Genomic DNA, 17,119 nt, shown 5'->3' on the forward strand with positions numbered 1-17,119 from the left:
ACACCGTTATCCCTCATTTTGGTGTGTTGATGATGGTGGGGCAGTAGCTCTCCAAAGTCACAGTTTAACTGACGTCCAACGGGGGACATTTTTTATCAGTTTCTTCTCGTATAAAATGGAAATAAAATCTTGTATACTTTCTTCAAAAAAAGTGGTTTACTTTATGAATAATATACTGTATACAGTTAGTAGGAAGTGTTAAATAGGGAAATAGCAAAGATTAGTTTGAAATGACATCAACGCACTCCTTATACTTCTACTGCAGAATAAGATAAACCAAGAATGTACGACACACTTCACTTCAGACCACTAACAAAAATGTTGCACTTTAAATCAGTTTCAAAGCTATTGTAGGCTACTGTCAATAAAAGGTAGAACAAACAGCAGAAGTTAGTCTTTACGGTTTATGTGACTATATCCTAGAACAGTAGGATTCTTCATGTTGTAATATTAAAGTCAGACAGAGTCGCTCCTGCAGCTGAGAGGCACGGAGGTGCGGGACACTTCCATGTGCACAGTGGACATGGGAAAGCGCTCACACTCTTCCTCTAGCTGAATGCAGCGGCAGTGCAGGAGCACCTCTCTCACCTCCTGACGAAAGTTGGAGTTTAAGAAGCCATAGATGATGGGGTTAATGCAGGTGGAGGACATGGCCAGCAGGTGGCAGAGGGAAAACAGCAGGTTGTGGTGGCAGATGGGCAGAGCCTCCTGGTTCCAGTCTGACACCACATTGAAGATGGTGAGCGGCAGCCAGCATAGAGCAAAGGCTGTAATGAGGGCGACCAGCATGATGTTGATACGGCGGCTGTGAGTCATGCTCTGGGACTCTGGTGTTCTGGCGCGGTCCAGCATGTCTTTGCGGTGGCGAAGGCGCACAAAAACTCTAACATAACAGAGCAGGACCAACAATAGTGGACCACAGTACTGGAACAGAAGGAGCCATGTGGTGTAAGCAAGCCTGTGTTGCTGGGAAGGCCAGTGCTCCAGACAGGCCTCCATATGTGGAGAGGCTGGGACATAAGAAAAAAGTGTGTGGTATGAATTTGAAAGTGCAGATGAGTTTTTGTATGTGTAATAAACAGGTTGAGGTGGAGATGCATTTAGATACGCCTGAGGGGGGGCTTGGTGATGGAGTGGAGACTGGGGCAGGATGACATTGATGTAGGGCTCACTTGTGAGTAACTGAAAGGCCAAGAAAGGTGAGGAGGTGAAGCAGGCCAGAATCCAAATGAGAACCACCACCAGGTAGGCCTGAGAAATGCTTGGTTTCCAGCCAGAGGGGTTAATGATGAGCTGATGTCTTTCCAGAGCGATGAACACCAGAGACAGCACAGACACGGTCACAGATGCACACTGGATAAACGGCACCAGCCGGCATAACAGCGACCCAAACACCCAATGGTCCATTAGTGTGTATATGACAGTAAAGGGGAGGCAGAAGACACACACTAGGATATCAGAGAATGACAAGTTGCAGATGAAAATGCCGGTGACATTGACTTTTTCTCTGCGACGGGCGATGATGCAGATGAGGCCGATGTTCCCCACCAGCCCCAGCACCATTGTCATGCTGTACCACACAACTATGCATGCTGTGAGGACAGGAGACATAGGGCACTGCTCATCATGCCCAAGAACAGCGAGGTCAGAGAGCAGCAGGGTCTTATTCTCCAACCACTCATGCACAGGCTCAGGAGTGGGTTTTCCCACCTCCCATGGTGCGGAATGTGGAGAGGTGGAGCTGTTGAAGGGCAGAGTTGGAGCTGTCGTCGACGAAGAAGACTGGCTCTCTTTGCCACTAAAAGACATTTCACCAGGACTTCAGTGTCACCCGCCCCCAGGATCAAACTGCCCATCCCAGTCCTCTTAAAACATGCATCTGAGACAAAGAGACAGAACGCACAGAGGGACAAGGGAGAAAAGAAAGAAGTAATTACTTGAAAAATCCCTCTTGTAAGTCAAAGGGTGTGCTCATGTGGAAGTGATATTGTTGTTTTGAGAGAAGCAGAGAGTGAAGGAAAGGTGGCTGAGGAGTTTAGGGAAGATGCAAAGAAGTAAGGACAATATCATTGTAAGATTAGTTTCAAGAAAGCATTGTCATTAAAGCATGCCCTTATGTTATATATTAGCAGTGCTAGTGACATGGCTGTTTGGATGATAATGTTGGTTTGTCTGAACATCTGTTTAAATGGATTGCCATGAAATTGTATTATATTAGTAATTCCCAGTTCTCAGTTGATGAATTGTTATGACTTCTCCGTTTTAAGGGCCATCATCAGGTCAACACACCATAATGAGGTTTAGATTATGGAGCACTTAAAATGTTTACACAGTTTGCAATTTGCCAAATGTGATTGTTATGTACACAAGGACATTATTTTGTTATAGTTTTAGTATTCTGTTCTACTGCAGTTCCACAGAGTTTCAGTCCTTGGTCCTAACAATCACTCTCTTTCTCTTCTTCACCGATCTTAACATCTCAGATTAGTCAGCTCTCCTCCCACAAACGAACCCTCCGGTCAGGTTTCAAGTCTGAGCATAATAGCTTAATGACAATAAAATTACTATGCATACGTTGGAGCAGAGACTTCTATTTTTCAAGTAGACAATACATTACGTAGTATGTCACGGAGTGAAAGGGCATGACATTGTCATCATCCTAAAAATGGATTCCGGCTCTCTCCCCTGAAACCTCTGCCATGTGCTGTGAAAACCAGCGTCGCAAAGAAAATGAGCCTGTCATTTTCCATTAGCGGCACACACACACTTAGCTATCAGTCACTTCACACTGCATCATTACTAACCAACTCTGTCAGTGTGTTGAGTGAGCTGGAGGCAGGGTGGTACAGCATTGATCACCCTTTATTCATGGTGGAAAGGCAAGTGCAATGTCACCTGATGTAACGTAACAGCTGTAACAGGGCGGAGGAATCATAAACACCAGCAGGAGAAAGGGGAGAACTGTCCCATTAGTAGGCAATTATGAACCTGAACATGTTGCAATGATGTGATACTAGGATGCCCATCCAGCAAGTAGCTGTGTTATTATAATTGTCCCCTTTGCAAAGCTAAATCTCTGCAGGATAAGGAACACTGTGACCTGGCGACACTTTCTGCTCTGTCCATCATATTCTTCTTTTCTGCCTCAGCGAAGTGTCCTCCATCTCAAAGAAAATAATGACGGTGTCTCTGACCGTGAAGAGAGACTCCCTGAACCAGACTCACATTGATTCTATCTTTCCTCGTTTTCGGAGAGCAGTTGTGCTGTGCACTAATGCATTTTCATTTACTAAAATACATTGTCATCAATTATTTTGTTGCTGTGGTAGTTTCTCGATAAAGCATTTTGTCACACTGCATGACAAGTTCCCTTCTTCTTTCAAATATTCTCTGTAGCAATATCATGACATGTTAAGATGTTTTTTTATGACTTCACCATTGCATTTCATACAAGTTTCTGTGTCTTTTTCTTTTAGGTTTGGAAACTTTGTGACCTAATTTCAAGCTCTGTACTGTAGGTACAGTGTGAGCCATACTGGAGGGCGTGACAAGAGGATTAGTTTGGAACAAATTAGACAATCATACTATGAACACATATGTGTGAAAATAGAAATCACAAGGAGACAGCTATAGCACATAAGTGCTTGACAGGAAATCAAAGAGACAGCCCAACCTCCAGTGTGTAGTCACTGTGCAAAATCTATTCATAAAATGTGTGTATCTTAAAAGATGCTTACTGTGTGCTTTCTTAAAAAGTATTTCCCTTCTATTTTTTTATTACATCTCTCCATCAGACCACGAGTGAATATGACCACTTACTGGAATCCCTGCTTGTAAATTAATTGGGCAGTCACATCCAACACAGTGCGACTATTCTTATCAGTTGTCTTGCCGCCCGCATGTGGAGGAGTGGGATAAAAGATGCTGTTGCGTTCTCCACCTGAAATGATGAGCCAAGCCTCATTATTGCCGGGAGTGTCGGAGACTGTGGGTGATACCTTCCAAAACATTAATATTCTGAATGCTGTCAGGAGATTGGCTTTCCACACAGTGCACAGAGTGCATGTACATACAGTATATTATATATATGTTTATTTTGTTTTTGTTTTTCAGTTTACCTGCTGAATATGGATGCATATTCTCAGAAAAAAAACATTCTGTAGTCTACTATATTGTTTTAATGCATTATTCAAAAACATTTGCAGGAATACGGTATACATGCATATCTATTGACAAAAAGCTACACGCTGACAGTGGAGAAACAACACACTGTAGCATTGATTTTATTACTGATTAACTAAAGAAAAGACATTGACAAAGATCATTATTGTGCGTTATAGATTATTACTATCTGTCAAAAATAGAGCACTCACGTGGTGGTTTAGCTGCAGAGTGTCTGTGAAGACAAGATGACAAAGGAAACGGCGCTCTGGACAGATGTAAATCCACAGAGATGAGAGTTGGAGAAGGAGCTGAACATCACAACCACCACAACGTTTCTGTCAGAGACAGAAGGCGGCGGTTGCTTCTCTAGAACTGGGCTGTTAAAGACCTTTGGGTGCCAGAGACCCTCTGAGCAATGGGCTGTGCTGTCACACAGTGGTGGTTTTATTCAATTACATGGCAACAATGACACCTGCTGTGAGTGCTGTTACAGAGACAGAAAGCAGGCAAGAAGAAACAGAGCCAAGCAAGTTTTTAGGTTTTATCTTTATTGTCAAAAATCTTCAAAACATTATAGATCAAGACAAAGATTGATTAGTCTGTGTTTAACAGTGATCCATGCTTTATGTGCACACCCTAAAATATTTAATAAAATAAAAAAGACTGGAACATTTATAGGTACATTTATTGTGCAGGGTTACACTCCTTTGTCTTGTCTGACTTCAACAACAACGTGGCAGAGCAGGTCTCCTTATTTACAACCAACTCACATTCATCAGGGACACCGGCTGCATTTCCATCAGGGATCCTGAGACAAAAGGGAACAAATATTACCCTAAGATGAAAATGGTTTTGCACAAATTAGTGACTGTAAACAACTTATTATGGGAGACTTTCTTCTGTGTGAGAGCTAGGGATTGTGTTTTCTTTTTCACTTCAAAGTTGTGTTTTATGTCAGACTTCCTTTGCAAGAAAGTTGCACTTGCAGAGGGCAACTAACAACTGATTGCTGTCCTCTGCAATCAACTAGTAGCTAATAGGACCAATATGTCAGTTTGGTGAAACACAGAACATACACACAACTTGAATTTGTTACCATGTGTGACACGTGTTGGTTTAAGAACAATAGACATGTGATAGACATCAGGTTTAGTCCCCCCTCCCTTCCCCAATCATTTACCAACAGTCCCTTATAGAGGATTGCTTGGACATAAAAGGGGTCATGGTTTAAATGAAAGCATGAAAATCATACTTGCTACAGCAGCTCAAGCCCTCGCTTGTACAAGAGCACACCATGCAATCTATGTCCCATTCAGAGCCAAAGTCATGCTGCTTTCCTTCCTTGTCCACACACCCTACATGTAAAGAAACAAAATCGCAGTTAAGAGGAGCCGTTGAGCCACTTATCAAGCTCTAATAACATTGTGGTAGTGATTCATTGTGTGTGAATCAATGTGTTCATAGGTGTGTTTTCTATGATGAGTCAGCTGTTGTGTGTCTGGTTGATGCTTTCCACTCTTGATGGGGATGGACATGGATGAAGAAGGACTGGGTGCTGCCACACTGTAGTTGTGTTGTGTCTCTTCCAAATGCTATAATCTCGACTCACCTTTGAGAGGGTTATTCAGATCTTTCAGCACCAATTCCTGGAAGAAGCAGTCAGAGTGACACAGGACAAGCAGTCCCAGCAGACAAACAAAAACATGGAGAGAAGCCTGAAGGAGTGAAATAAAATACATCTGTAAACATGGTACCTGTTTTATAGGCTCTGCAGTGCATGTATGCACTTATTTGTCATCCTTTTAAGGTCTTCTAAAAATTGAAAGAAAAAAACAAATAACAGCCAATCCTTTAATGTTAAATAGCTTTTATATAAAAACCTAAAAGGAAAATTAAACGTGAGTCAGTAGGTTTTAGGACAATAGCTAATAGCTTAGCATGTATATTCAAGTGATTTGCCACCATTAAAAATTATCCAGAATTAAAAAAATGCTTTTTTGTAAACATTTCAATGCAAAATATGTTGTCTGCAACATACTGCATTTATGTAATTTAGTCTGCACAAGATAGTATTGTAAACAAATTCAAGAAAAATCATATTTCAATTAATTTAAACAATTTAAATTACAATTATTTGTACCTTATTTGCAGTATTCACAAGTGTAATAATCATTATGTGAAGAGGAATCCCTATATATATTATTTGATGTCTGACTTTACGTGCTGATTGATCTTTTACCACCACCATGACTTCTGCTATAAACAAAAATATGAATAATAACATATTAAATGGTGCAGTGAGACTAAAATGTAATCCTGCAGGAATTTACAAGCAACTGTAAAGCTCAACTGTGCACTCCAATTTGAATTAATTATTAGTCGTTAAATAAAAGGACATTGTGACAGCAATGTCTTAAAAGTTCAATATATCTATTAGTATCTACATATATTTAGCAGTTCAACCACAGTACAATACTTGAAATAAAAGAATCCCAAGCTCTTCATATTCATAGTTTCCTAACTGTAGGTGTAAATTACATACCATCCTCAGATGTGATCCGGTCAACAGGAAGATGATCTGAGTGAGAACTCTCTAATGAAAGCTTTATACTTAGGTGTGCACCCCTGCATATCTTTAGTGATCATATTTGAATAGCAATGGACTGTTATCAGATATTTGTTTTAAGGCGGGTGAGAAAAACCATGACGATAATATTGACATTAAGGGCAGACCTCACTGAATCACTTCCCCCATTGATACTATGTAATGTGGATTTGTATAATGATATTCACAATTGATTGTATTCAACAAATGCAAAAATAATTACATTTCTTTTAAAAGCAACCAAGGAAACAGCCTAAAATATAAAAACGTTCTGTAAACTTATCTGTAAACGTTTATTGCTGAGCCAAAAAGGCAGAGATAGATTACTTGCATTACAAATAAAGACACGAATTGTAAACAATTATTAAAAAGCTTTAGTTTGGATTAACCATGCCGTAGTAATCAATATACTTTGAAGCTTTTGTGATCCAAAAAGCCAGTCTTTGTACTGTGCAATAGAGGAAAACTCTGGACAATAAAGCTTCAACAAAATCCATCACTTCATTTCTTTACTCATTTCATAATAAAAAATAAAAAAACGGCAACAAATTAGGATAAAAACACAATTATACTAAGGGCCGATTGACAATATTAAACATTACAATAAATGTTTTGATTTTGGTTGAATTGAACTGAAAATGTAGGAAGCGACACTATCCCAATGGTGACATTATCAAATTAAACTAAGCTTTAGAGTTCACTCTATAAAGTGTAAATGAAAGAAAACATCAGTGGATAAAAAAAGAGCTATTTCAGCAGAGAACAGGAAGTGTTTTTCCTGTTGCACATCAAAAGAAACAACTGCCTCTTTTGTTAGTAGTGAATCTCACAAGTGTTCAATCTCTTTGCAGCAAAACTACAGTTCTCTCCTGTAGATGTTAAGGGTGACTAACAACCCAAACCAGAGGAACTTAAACATCCCCAAAGTGGAACATGAACATTGGAAGTGATTAATCGAAGGCAAACAAATCTCTCAGAAGAAAAGAAGAAACCACATATCTTGTGTCAAATAAAGAAGAAACCACATATCTTGTGTCAAATGGTAGTACTGTGCAATTAAATAAAAAGGAATTCTTCAACATTTTGGGGAAATACACTTTCTCATCTAACTCATAGATGAGAAGATTAAGAATGGTTTCGATCTTCTCATCTAACTTTCGGAATAAAAAAAAAAAATCATTCATTTATACAAATTGGGGGGAGGAGGAAACTCCCACATAATAAACTTATAAGCAGCCAAATATAAGAAGCAGCATATCAAGTATAGTTTCTCTTTCAACCGTTAGTATTACAGTCCATGCACATTGCAGCTTACTCTATCCAATCAGAGTTTTCATAAAGGCAGGTTTCTTGAAGGGCCAGTGATACTGGTTGGGGACAGGTCCATTCACATTGCACTCAAAGAAGGAGAACATGGGGAACCAAATGCGCGCCCTCCGGCTCTGCTGGTAGGCACGGGTGTTGGCTAATGTGTGGTAGTAGAGGAAGAGGCGAGTAGTGATGTAGAATGCAATGAACACGTCGATGGAGTAGTGCTCGTGGGCCGCCAGGATGAAGAAAATCCCAAACAGGTTTAACACCCAGGAGATGGTGTGAATTAGATTCCATGTTCGAGGAGTGTCTGCAATTGAAAGGAATCATTAAAGAATAAATGTAGTGATATTTATATTTTTCTTATCGTCAACAAATCCGGAGATCAGCTAACGCCTAAAGTAGCATAAACACGGAAGCTAAACACAAGCGCTGTAAGTCATGTTGAATCTACACCAACCTGCTGCTGTAAATACTGACTAGCACAGCAAATGCGTAGTAATCCATGGCTGAAAGTAGTGCCCAACACTTTAGTAGCCCGGTATTCAAAGACACAGCTTATATCAACCATTAAAACACATCAGTGAGTCACATTGTTGCACTGGGGGACATGTTCCTGCATTATAATGAACTTTCTATTTTGTGTCGATCATTGTGCGACTGTAAATGTACCTTTACTCTGAAAATAGTCCCCAATCCTGTTTGAGAAATACTTACTACAAACTACAGTGCCCAGCTGTTTATGGAAATTACTGAGCCTTTTTTGATAATGGAACTATACATTTTTTACACATTTTTAAAGCAACCATACAATACAGAACAAATGGGCTTAGATCTGAGAGTCACGGACAAAAGAGGGAAGTCAGAAAGTAGTGAGAGACGAACTAAAACGTTATATGATTTGATCTTCATGGGATTTGATCTTCATGGGATTAGTTGACAATAAGAAAAGACAGAGGATATCGTATGTTGTAAAGCCCTCTTAGGCAAAAATTGCGATATTGGCCTATACAAATTAAAATGAACTGAAATACTCTAAAGTCAAACATTTTAAAAAAGGTAAACAAAAGTGTTGACACTCACATTCAGTCACAAAAAAGTTGAGCAACGTGATGACAACAGTGTGCCCACTGAACATGTAGTCTCCGCACGTTTTGACACCTGTCAGCGTCATCCCACATCCACTCCAGATCAGTAGCGCCCTCTGGATCTTTCCCCAGGAATCCCCGTACGTCTGAGGAACAGAAAATAGCCGTTATCAGTCATGCTGTGACTCACACTGGCAAATGTTCACCAGCTATGACAGTGTGAATGCTGAGTCAAGAATAAACTGTAACTTTGCAAATAGCAACAAGAGTTACTGGGATACTAGTAAATCATCGCACGGGTGCTTCCCACCTTGCTGGCACACTTCAGGTGCTGCCCAGGAACAGAGAGTGAAGTGACAAACATGGTGCAGCAACGGAGCAAAAACACTGTTCCCAACAAAGAACACAACCGTCTGAAGATAATGGATCTGAAATAGAGACACGCATTCACAAAGCATTCCTTGCACAGCACTTTCTAAACTTACATGCGGTTAGATGATCCATGCATTTAGAGGTGATGTGGTGCACATATTATTAAAGCAGAGTGTATCAGCAATGGGAAAAGCTGCAGCGGTGGACTACCTGTGTTTGTGGAGGAGCAGGACCAGCAGACACATGTAACACAGGATGAGGCCACAGGCTTCAGCCATTGCAAAAGCCCAAGGGATTCTAGGAACACTGTCAAGAGTACAACAACATGTGTATCAGTCTGCAGATTAGATATGAGTGCAGGAGAGTATGTGTGCAAATTAAATATGTTCAACGTGCATTGGATACCTGTCCAGAAATATATCGGGCAGTGGTGGATACGTCCTCATGTCCGGGACACGCTCATGTACGATGACCATGACAAACGAAGTGAATCCAAACACAAAAAATACATAAATGGAACTCATAATTGTCTTCCACACCTCTGGGTCCAATCGGCCAGCCAGGTGCTGCCTATACCTCCCGTTGGTGTGTGCATGACTCAGAGAACTGTATCCAGAGCGGTCACCGTTCCTCAACCTCAGCTCAGTGTCGTTACTTAAGTGATCACCTCCGTTATACCTCCGGTCAGCACCGTCACAGCTCCACTCGCCCCCTGTGGACCCCGGCGAGAGCCCAGCAGGGTGAATGTCTGTAGGCCAGAGACCCAGCTCCTCCAGCTGGGTCTGGTTCTGTCTCTGGAGCCGACAGAGGGCTATGATCAGCCTCTTGATGTCTCCAAGCACAGAGATGCCCAACGGAGGCCCGCGCAGGTCGGCCTCAGTCAGAGCCAGCAGGCTGGGGCCGTCCAGGCGGTGCTGGTCGCACAATAACGTCACATACTCCCCGAAACCTTCTTCCTGCAGCCACCGGGCCACCTGCTTACAGCTCCAGGAACTCACACTGTCCTCTGATGTTGCCATGCCACTGCAGATACAGACATATACAGTGTTAAGTCATGTAGGGCTCCACAAAGATCCATCAATCTGACAAATGAGCACCACTTCTTTCTCCACAGTGTTTTCACCTCTTTGATTTCATCACCGTCTTTGTCACTGCCAGTCCTGCTGTCTAATCAACTTGTTGTTTCAAATCAATCATAATTTTCCAAAAACCAAGGTGACATCTTTAAATGTTTTGTTTTATAATAATAATAATAATAATAAAGTCACAAACCATCCACAAAACAAACAGAGTTCCTCTCCCACAGCCAGACTAAAGGTACTGATCAAACACACTTCTTGTCCTTGTTTTTGCCCTTTGACCCTCTGATAAGCGCACCACGGTTCTGCTCGCCCTGTCCTCCCAACTGCTCCAAAGGTCTGCACGACTCCACCAACACGACTGTAACTGTTGAACGTGAGTCATAATCTACATGCTGACTGGACAGCAGATACAGACTTAAAATCATTCAAGTAAGCAACTTTCAGCCATCACTAATACATGAGACAGCCCCTGGTTTGTAGGGAGTTGTTGTACTTAACGAATACTACTATGATGAGATATCATAATGGAGTCAGTATTTTCCCAGCTGGTTATTTAAACAGTTGCAGTAATTGTGTAAGCATAATTACAGACTAGTCTCCTCTGTGACGATTTACTGGGTCTGGAAACTAGTCAAATATTATGGCTGCAAGTAATGATTATTTCCTTGAAGAAACGATTATTCGTTTAGTCTTGAGATAGATTCAAAAGTTGCCTATTTTTGTCCAACCAACAGTCCAAAACCCCCAAATATTCAGTTTACTCTAAACTAAAACAAGAAGAGCAGCTAATCTTTACTAGAGCTGAAACAAAAAAGATCATCATTTAAACCATTTATTCAAGCAAAAAGATCAATTATTTGATGGCTTCAGCTCTTCTAGTCTGAGAATTTGCTGTTTTTTTTGAGTGAAGGAAAGTGAGCGGATGTATCGATAAAGAAAATTGTAATTGTTAGTTTCAGCCATAATCTTCATATTTCAAAAGCTTAAAACAATCAAATGAAAAATGACTTTAACAATTATAATTAACTGCTTAAACTTGATTCAAAACCAAAAACAACAGCTGAAATATCATCAAACACCTGAAACATTTTGTTCTAGTCTTCAAGGTTACAATATGAGTGAGGTGAAACACTTTTTTTTTACTGTAACTTGTATGTATTCAAGATGAATTATAAATGAATATATTTCCTGACGTTCCCACATTACTCTTTTTTTTTCTAGGGAGTGTCACCTTTGGATTAACAGTCACACATAATATGACATCACAATATTGATTGCAACACACTGTTTCCAAAGTACAGGATATGAAATTGTCAATAATCTCCCAAAAGATCATCACACCAATACCCTCAATATAGCAGATGATACAGTCCATACAGGGCAGTCAAATTCAGCTAATCCGCAGATCAATATTAAATATGTATGACTGAAACTTAAAGCAACTCACCTGGCTAGCTGTATCTGTGTTCCCTCAAAGATATATAAGTTATTATTAACTGGCCTCTAGAAGTTATTGGCAACATCCTGCAGCTTCACTGATGGGGCTTTACTTGGGGATTCATAAGTGCCATGTCAGCTTGTTTAGCTGGCTTACAGTGAGACCCAGTGAGCAGTGACACACAGCTGAAAGAGAGAGCCCTTCAGTGTGTGTGTGTGTGTGTGTGTGTGTGTGTGTGTGTGTGTGTGTGTGTGTGTGGGTGTGTGTGTGTGTGAGAGTGTGTGAGAGAGAGAGAGAGAGAGAGAGAGAGAGAGAGAGAGAGAGAGAGAGAGAGAGACAACTCGACAAAGGGCTCATAGTCTGTTCACCAAAGGACCACAAAGAAACACCAGACTGCTACATTTCAATATGAGATTAACTCTGAGCGATTCAATCACATTTCTATGTTGTTGTGGAACAGTTTAAACACAACTTTCTACGCTTAAAAGATAATCGTTGCCTCTCTTACCATAAGTCCACTGTCACTGTGCTGGCAGCGGGTGGAGATGAGCTGTCTCTCTGGGGTGGTTCATGGCCAACATGCTTCTGACAACTGAGCAACACCAAACAGGAAGAGACAATAATAAACAACACTAGTAAAGAAGAGCTGGTGCGCTCATGCAGGACAGCTGAAAGCACACTGACACCTGCTGGCCATGCGTGGTTACAACTCGGATCTGTTTCCAAGTTACGTTTCTCTGATTAAAGAAAAATGTGGATTTCATGGACTAATTGGTTTGAATTAGACAACACAAATACAAACAGGGGGTTTTCAAACCAGTAATGTAATTATAACCACTTCTACTCGTGAGAGTTTGACTGAGTCTGTGCCAAACTGCACCAGCACATGTAACCTGTGCCTTATTTAAAGTTGAACGCAGCACATGGAAAGCTGTGCTGTAAAGGCAGTGATGACTGTTTGTGCACTGTGCTGTAGGTGTGAGTCGCTCGGCTGCGTTGGTCCTGGCCTACCTGGTCATCACCAGCTCAGTCTTCTGTCCTCTACACGCTGTGTGCACCAGAAACGCTGGATTTGACCAAACAGAGATTTCCTGCAACAGCTTATAGCCCTGGACCGAAGACTGCAAGAGAAAGGGCCAAATGAGGCTAAATAAAACAAAGCGACGAGCGACCCTGTAATAAATCCGTAGAATTGTCCTCCCTTAGTCTGCAGAAGTCAGTGCCCTAACCCAATGCCCTCATTCACACCATGCAAGACTGTCTCCATTTGTACCATGCACACACTAACCAGTTCATTTGTGTCCACCCCTCCCCTCCATTGTCCTTTCCTAATGTGACCTCAGTGGCGACAGAGAAAGTCCCTGTCTTTTACTTTCAGTGCAACAACAACGTTAAATAACTCAGTCAGAGAGAACTCAATGAACACATGGAGCTAATTTTAGAGGCCAGCGGCATTCAAACAACCACCTGCTCTTGTCCCTCACTGAGCTGCAGACTCTTGGGGTGAAGAGACGGTGCACACAGTCTGTTGGAGGAGCTCTCTGTGTCTGGGGAGAATGTCAGCGAGCAACCAAGACCTGGTGCTCATTAAAGAACTAGAGCTCATCTTGGATTCATGCACACTTGAGCTCACGCCAGTGGATGAAGCCTGGCCCGACCTCTACATAGGAAATGTGTGAGTGTCTTGTGTTTGTAGCGGCTGTTGAAGAAATTTGCCATTTTTATGAGCTTGTTAAAGTACTGAATATGTGTAACTGCTTCTTAACATCATTCCTTGACATGTTTCCTCTTTATTCCCTATGGTTCTTCTCTGTTTTGTGTGTGTTCCAGGGCCATTGCACAGAATAGAAAGAAATTACATAAACTTGGCATCACCCATGTCCTGAATGCTGCACACTCCAAGCAGGGCAGCATCGGTGACCAGAGTTTTTACGGGAACACCTGCGTTTACTTTGGCATCCCAGCAGAGGATTCAGACCACTTTGATCTCAGTCACTACTTAAAACTTGCTGCTGACTTCATACATAAGGCCCTGAAGAGCAAAAATGGTACAGTGTATGAGTGTGACACCTAAATGTTTATAATTGTGCTGTTCTATTTCCTCTCTCATTCTCCATCCTGCTCCACAGGAAAGGTGTTGGTGCATTGCATCATGGGAATAAGCCGATCGGCCACTCTGGTCCTGGCTTACTTCATGTTGCGGCAGCGTCTCCCTCTCAGAGATGCTCTGAGGCATGTCGTCCAAAAGAGAGCCATTTATCCCAACCGGAATTTCCTGTCGCTCCTCCTCAAGCTGGATGAACAGCTGACATTCAAACGGCGGTTGTGTCCTCTTCTTTGACATCTCTCCCTCCTTTTTTCAACTGCTCTAAACTTCTTACATTTTTGAGAGACATGGATGGAGAGAGAGAGAATGTGAAACCTCTCTCTCTCTTTCCATGTCTCGAGTTTAACTTTTGACTACAGCAGCAATGGTGTTGTGAAATATTGTAAATATTAAGCTTTGTAAATACACCTTTACTTTACTTTGACTCGTGTCTTCACACGTTCATAAAAACATGTTATGATATTTATAGAATGAGTGGTAAACATTATTTTTAAATGTTTTAAACTATGCACATACATTTTGACAAAACAGTTTGCTTAAATAAGGTAGAGTTATTTTTTTGTTTCAGCCAAATCCTTTCATATTAACAAATTCATGTCTTCTCTGATAAAAAATAAAAAAAACACTAATCAAGCCAAAATTGTATTGACTATTGCCTTACTATTCTATCAAAAACTAGCATTTGATTACATTACAGTTACTACAATTAAAGTTTTGCAAAAATAAAGGAACAAGCTGTCTAAATGGATTTCAATGTGCACTCATTACAACCAAGGGGCATATAAATACAATAACTAAAAATGTGACATATTTCTAAGTGATGATGAATCAAAGTGGGATAAAATAATATGACTGAACATATGATTGCAATAAAGAACTAGAACGGGCACTCGGTAGAGCGCATACCTTCGCCGCAGCCACTTTTTGGTACTTGGCATGAGAGTGTGGGGAACAGTAAATTGATGTAACTTGATACCAGATATTGTGGTAAACATCACAAAAGAATTATGTATGAACATCAGCCTTGATTTATGATTTTGACCTTTGTATGTTGCATGAGAGGGTGGGGAACAGAACAGCGAACATTTTGGTGCTGTTTTCATGCAAATCGGATAAGAATTGACTGTGTTATGACAAACCCCGCACATTTTGCAAGGTCGTGACCCCCCCTGACCTTCGACCCTCAACCGCTAAGAAGGGTTACGACGTCATTGTATCATGTCGTATATCACAAGATCGGGCATTGAATTCTGAACATTTTGGCATTAGTTGCATGCCAATTGGATAACAGCCAATCATCCCACCAAATTTCATGCGATTCGGTTTAATACTTTTTGAGTTATGCGAATAACAAACAGACATATTTACAAATAAATACACAGCGATCAAAACATAACCTCCGCAAAAGTATTTCGCAAAGGTAATAATGACATGTATTGAGTTTTAAAGGAATTCAAACTGATAACAAAAGAAATGTGGTTTGAAGATTTCTTTCAACCAGTCGCTGACATTATGTTAACGGTCACTGTTGAACTTTGCAGTCATCTAAAGGAGTAAAGACAGTGCTGTAACTACACATACTTTATCTGTAAGTACTGTATACCCAAGGCAAAAGGTTCCTTTCATTTTTTCTTATTATTACACAATGCAATGAGCATAACTTTCTTCTTTGATTTATGCTAAATAATTCAGTAGCCTATGATGGTAACACAACAAATGCTGCAATAGTTTACATGTCACTGGTGAATGACAGCCTTGATCATATTTCTTTCGAGCCGCAGGCATTACTCTGCAAAATAGAGACACACACAGAGCAGTGTTGTATTACATAACAATCTGTGCTCATGGAAACTTAGCAAGTGAGCTAATGTTAAAGTTCACAGGGTAACACACATTGTTGTCCAAAATGGATTACACGTGTTTTAAAGTGCATGAACTGTTGCATTCTGCATGATGTTTTGCCACTGATCAGTGTACGATTACAGAGTTATAAAAGGAAACAGTCATAAGAAGATATGAATGTTAATAGAGAAACATGAGCGAGCACAGGAGGAGAGGAGTTTGTGGAGGTAAGTTGGAGTGGAAATAGGTTAGTTATTTAATGTTTGTTTGCTGAGTCTTTTCTCTCCTGCTTTAACCCTGAAGAGGATTGCATGCATCAAGGTTTTTAGGAGGTCATTGAGGGAAGTGAACACCTAGTCTGTGCTTTTGTCTCTTAGGGATCCATATGAACCTGCGTCCGTCTCAGAGCTGCAGGAGTTCCTGGTGGCAGACAGACGACCTACAGGACATGTCAATCAAGTATGAACTCACCTTTACATAGGCAAAGAGTAGGTTAACGCACAATAACACGCCCACATACTACACATATAAATATCCTTCAATCATACAGAAGCAAATGCGCTTTTGTGTTTCAGGGCGGCGGCTCCAGAAAAGGGTACTGTCCACAGTCTGGGCATAACTCGCATTATAATCCCTGGCTTTACCCCCACCTCCCCCCATTTCTACGTCAACACGTTTCTACAGAGACATGACAGTGGATTATTATGGAGTGGAGGCTGATGATGCAATGGAGTTCTTCCTTAGTCCTTTCCTTTACCCAACAGCATGATACATCAGATCTGTCAGTCACACTTACAACGTCTCAGTGTGTGTGACTGGATTTAGGTACCTGTACACTCTAATGCAATTTGTTACACAATAAAGTCTAATTATATGATTCCTATAATAATTTTTCTTATGTAAAAAAGGGAGGACAAAGATTACCTAATAAAGTGCATATGTTGCTGCATATCTAGGGCTGAAGGTATCTGGCCTTCCTGATGAGACATTGGACCCAACTCCGGGTTTCTGGAGCAGCTGAGGCAGCAACCTGTTTAATTTGAATCCACGTATTGTGTAAGACCAATCAAACCTGACAAATGTAAATGCCATCTTTGTGTCATCTGTCAC

The 17,119-nt window shown here is 40.9% G+C and overlaps 4 protein-coding genes across 4 annotated transcripts; 1 reads left to right on the forward strand and 3 right to left on the reverse strand.

The window, feature by feature from the left end:
• Positions 1-456: 456 nt before the first annotated feature.
• Positions 457-1,809, reverse strand: npy4r (neuropeptide Y receptor Y4). The gene has a single exon (XM_034552388.1). It carries the CDS (start codon positions 1,807-1,809, stop codon positions 457-459), a length of 1,353 nt encoding a protein of 450 aa, XP_034408279.1.
• A 3,004-nt stretch (positions 1,810-4,813) lies between these two features.
• Positions 4,814-6,721, reverse strand: LOC117744373 (beta-microseminoprotein). Its single transcript, XM_034552599.1, has 4 exons — positions 6,707-6,721; positions 5,774-5,879; positions 5,417-5,519; positions 4,814-4,972 (listed from the first exon to the last, which is right to left on the reverse strand). The coding sequence occupies exons 1-4, from the start codon at positions 6,707-6,709 to the stop codon at positions 4,849-4,851; spliced, it is 336 nt and encodes a 111-aa protein (XP_034408490.1). The 5' UTR covers positions 6,710-6,721; the 3' UTR covers positions 4,814-4,848.
• A 322-nt stretch (positions 6,722-7,043) lies between these two features.
• Positions 7,044-12,672, reverse strand: LOC117744439 (sphingomyelin synthase-related protein 1-like). Its single transcript, XM_034552712.1, has 6 exons — positions 12,569-12,672; positions 9,946-10,563; positions 9,751-9,846; positions 9,479-9,596; positions 9,164-9,314; positions 7,044-8,390 (listed from the first exon to the last, which is right to left on the reverse strand). Exons 2-6 carry the CDS (start codon positions 10,557-10,559, stop codon positions 8,086-8,088), a joined length of 1,284 nt encoding a protein of 427 aa, XP_034408603.1. The 5' UTR covers positions 10,560-10,563; positions 12,569-12,672; the 3' UTR covers positions 7,044-8,085.
• A 944-nt stretch (positions 12,673-13,616) lies between these two features.
• Positions 13,617-14,401, forward strand: LOC117744440 (dual specificity protein phosphatase 13-like). The gene is made up of 3 exons (XM_034552713.1): positions 13,617-13,735; positions 13,891-14,108; positions 14,190-14,401. Exons 1-3 carry the CDS (start codon positions 13,617-13,619, stop codon positions 14,399-14,401), a joined length of 549 nt encoding a protein of 182 aa, XP_034408604.1.
• Positions 14,402-17,119: the final 2,718 nt, after the last annotated feature.

This window comes from Cyclopterus lumpus, chromosome 15, assembly GCF_009769545.1.
Source record: "Cyclopterus lumpus isolate fCycLum1 chromosome 15, fCycLum1.pri, whole genome shotgun sequence".
Classification (NCBI taxonomy): Eukaryota; Metazoa; Chordata; class Actinopteri; order Perciformes; family Cyclopteridae; genus Cyclopterus; species Cyclopterus lumpus.

What these genes read in the sequence shown, in the direction of transcription:
- LOC117744440 (XM_034552713.1), top strand. Translation starts at nt 13,617, where the DNA reads ATGTCAGCGAGCAACCAAGACCTGGTGCTCATTAAAGAACTAGAGCTC. An exon ending in GACCTCTACATAGGAAATGT is followed by an intron (nt 13,736 to 13,890) that starts GTGAGTGTCTTG and finishes TGTGTGTTCCAG; the next exon opens with GGCCATTGCACAGAATAGAA. An exon ending in GGCCCTGAAGAGCAAAAATG is followed by an intron (nt 14,109 to 14,189) that starts GTACAGTGTATG and finishes CCTGCTCCACAG; the next exon opens with GAAAGGTGTTGGTGCATTGC.
- npy4r (XM_034552388.1), bottom strand. Translation starts at nt 1,809, where the DNA reads ATGTCTTTTAGTGGCAAAGAGAGCCAGTCTTCTTCGTCGACGACAGCT.
- LOC117744439 (XM_034552712.1), bottom strand. Translation starts at nt 10,559, where the DNA reads ATGGCAACATCAGAGGACAGTGTGAGTTCCTGGAGCTGTAAGCAGGTG. An exon ending in CCCGATATATTTCTGGACAG is followed by an intron (nt 9,847 to 9,945) that starts GTATCCAATGCA and finishes TACTCTTGACAG; the next exon opens with TGTTCCTAGAATCCCTTGGG. An exon ending in ACCTGAAGTGTGCCAGCAAG is followed by an intron (nt 9,315 to 9,478) that starts GTGGGAAGCACC and finishes TCTGTTCCTCAG; the next exon opens with ACGTACGGGGATTCCTGGGG.
- LOC117744373 (XM_034552599.1), bottom strand. An exon ending in TCTGAATAACCCTCTCAAAG is followed by an intron (nt 5,520 to 5,773) that starts GTGAGTCGAGAT and finishes CTTTACATGTAG; the next exon opens with GGTGTGTGGACAAGGAAGGA. An exon ending in GGCTTGAGCTGCTGTAGCAA is followed by an intron (nt 4,973 to 5,416) that starts GTATGATTTTCA and finishes CTTTTGTCTCAG; the next exon opens with GATCCCTGATGGAAATGCAG.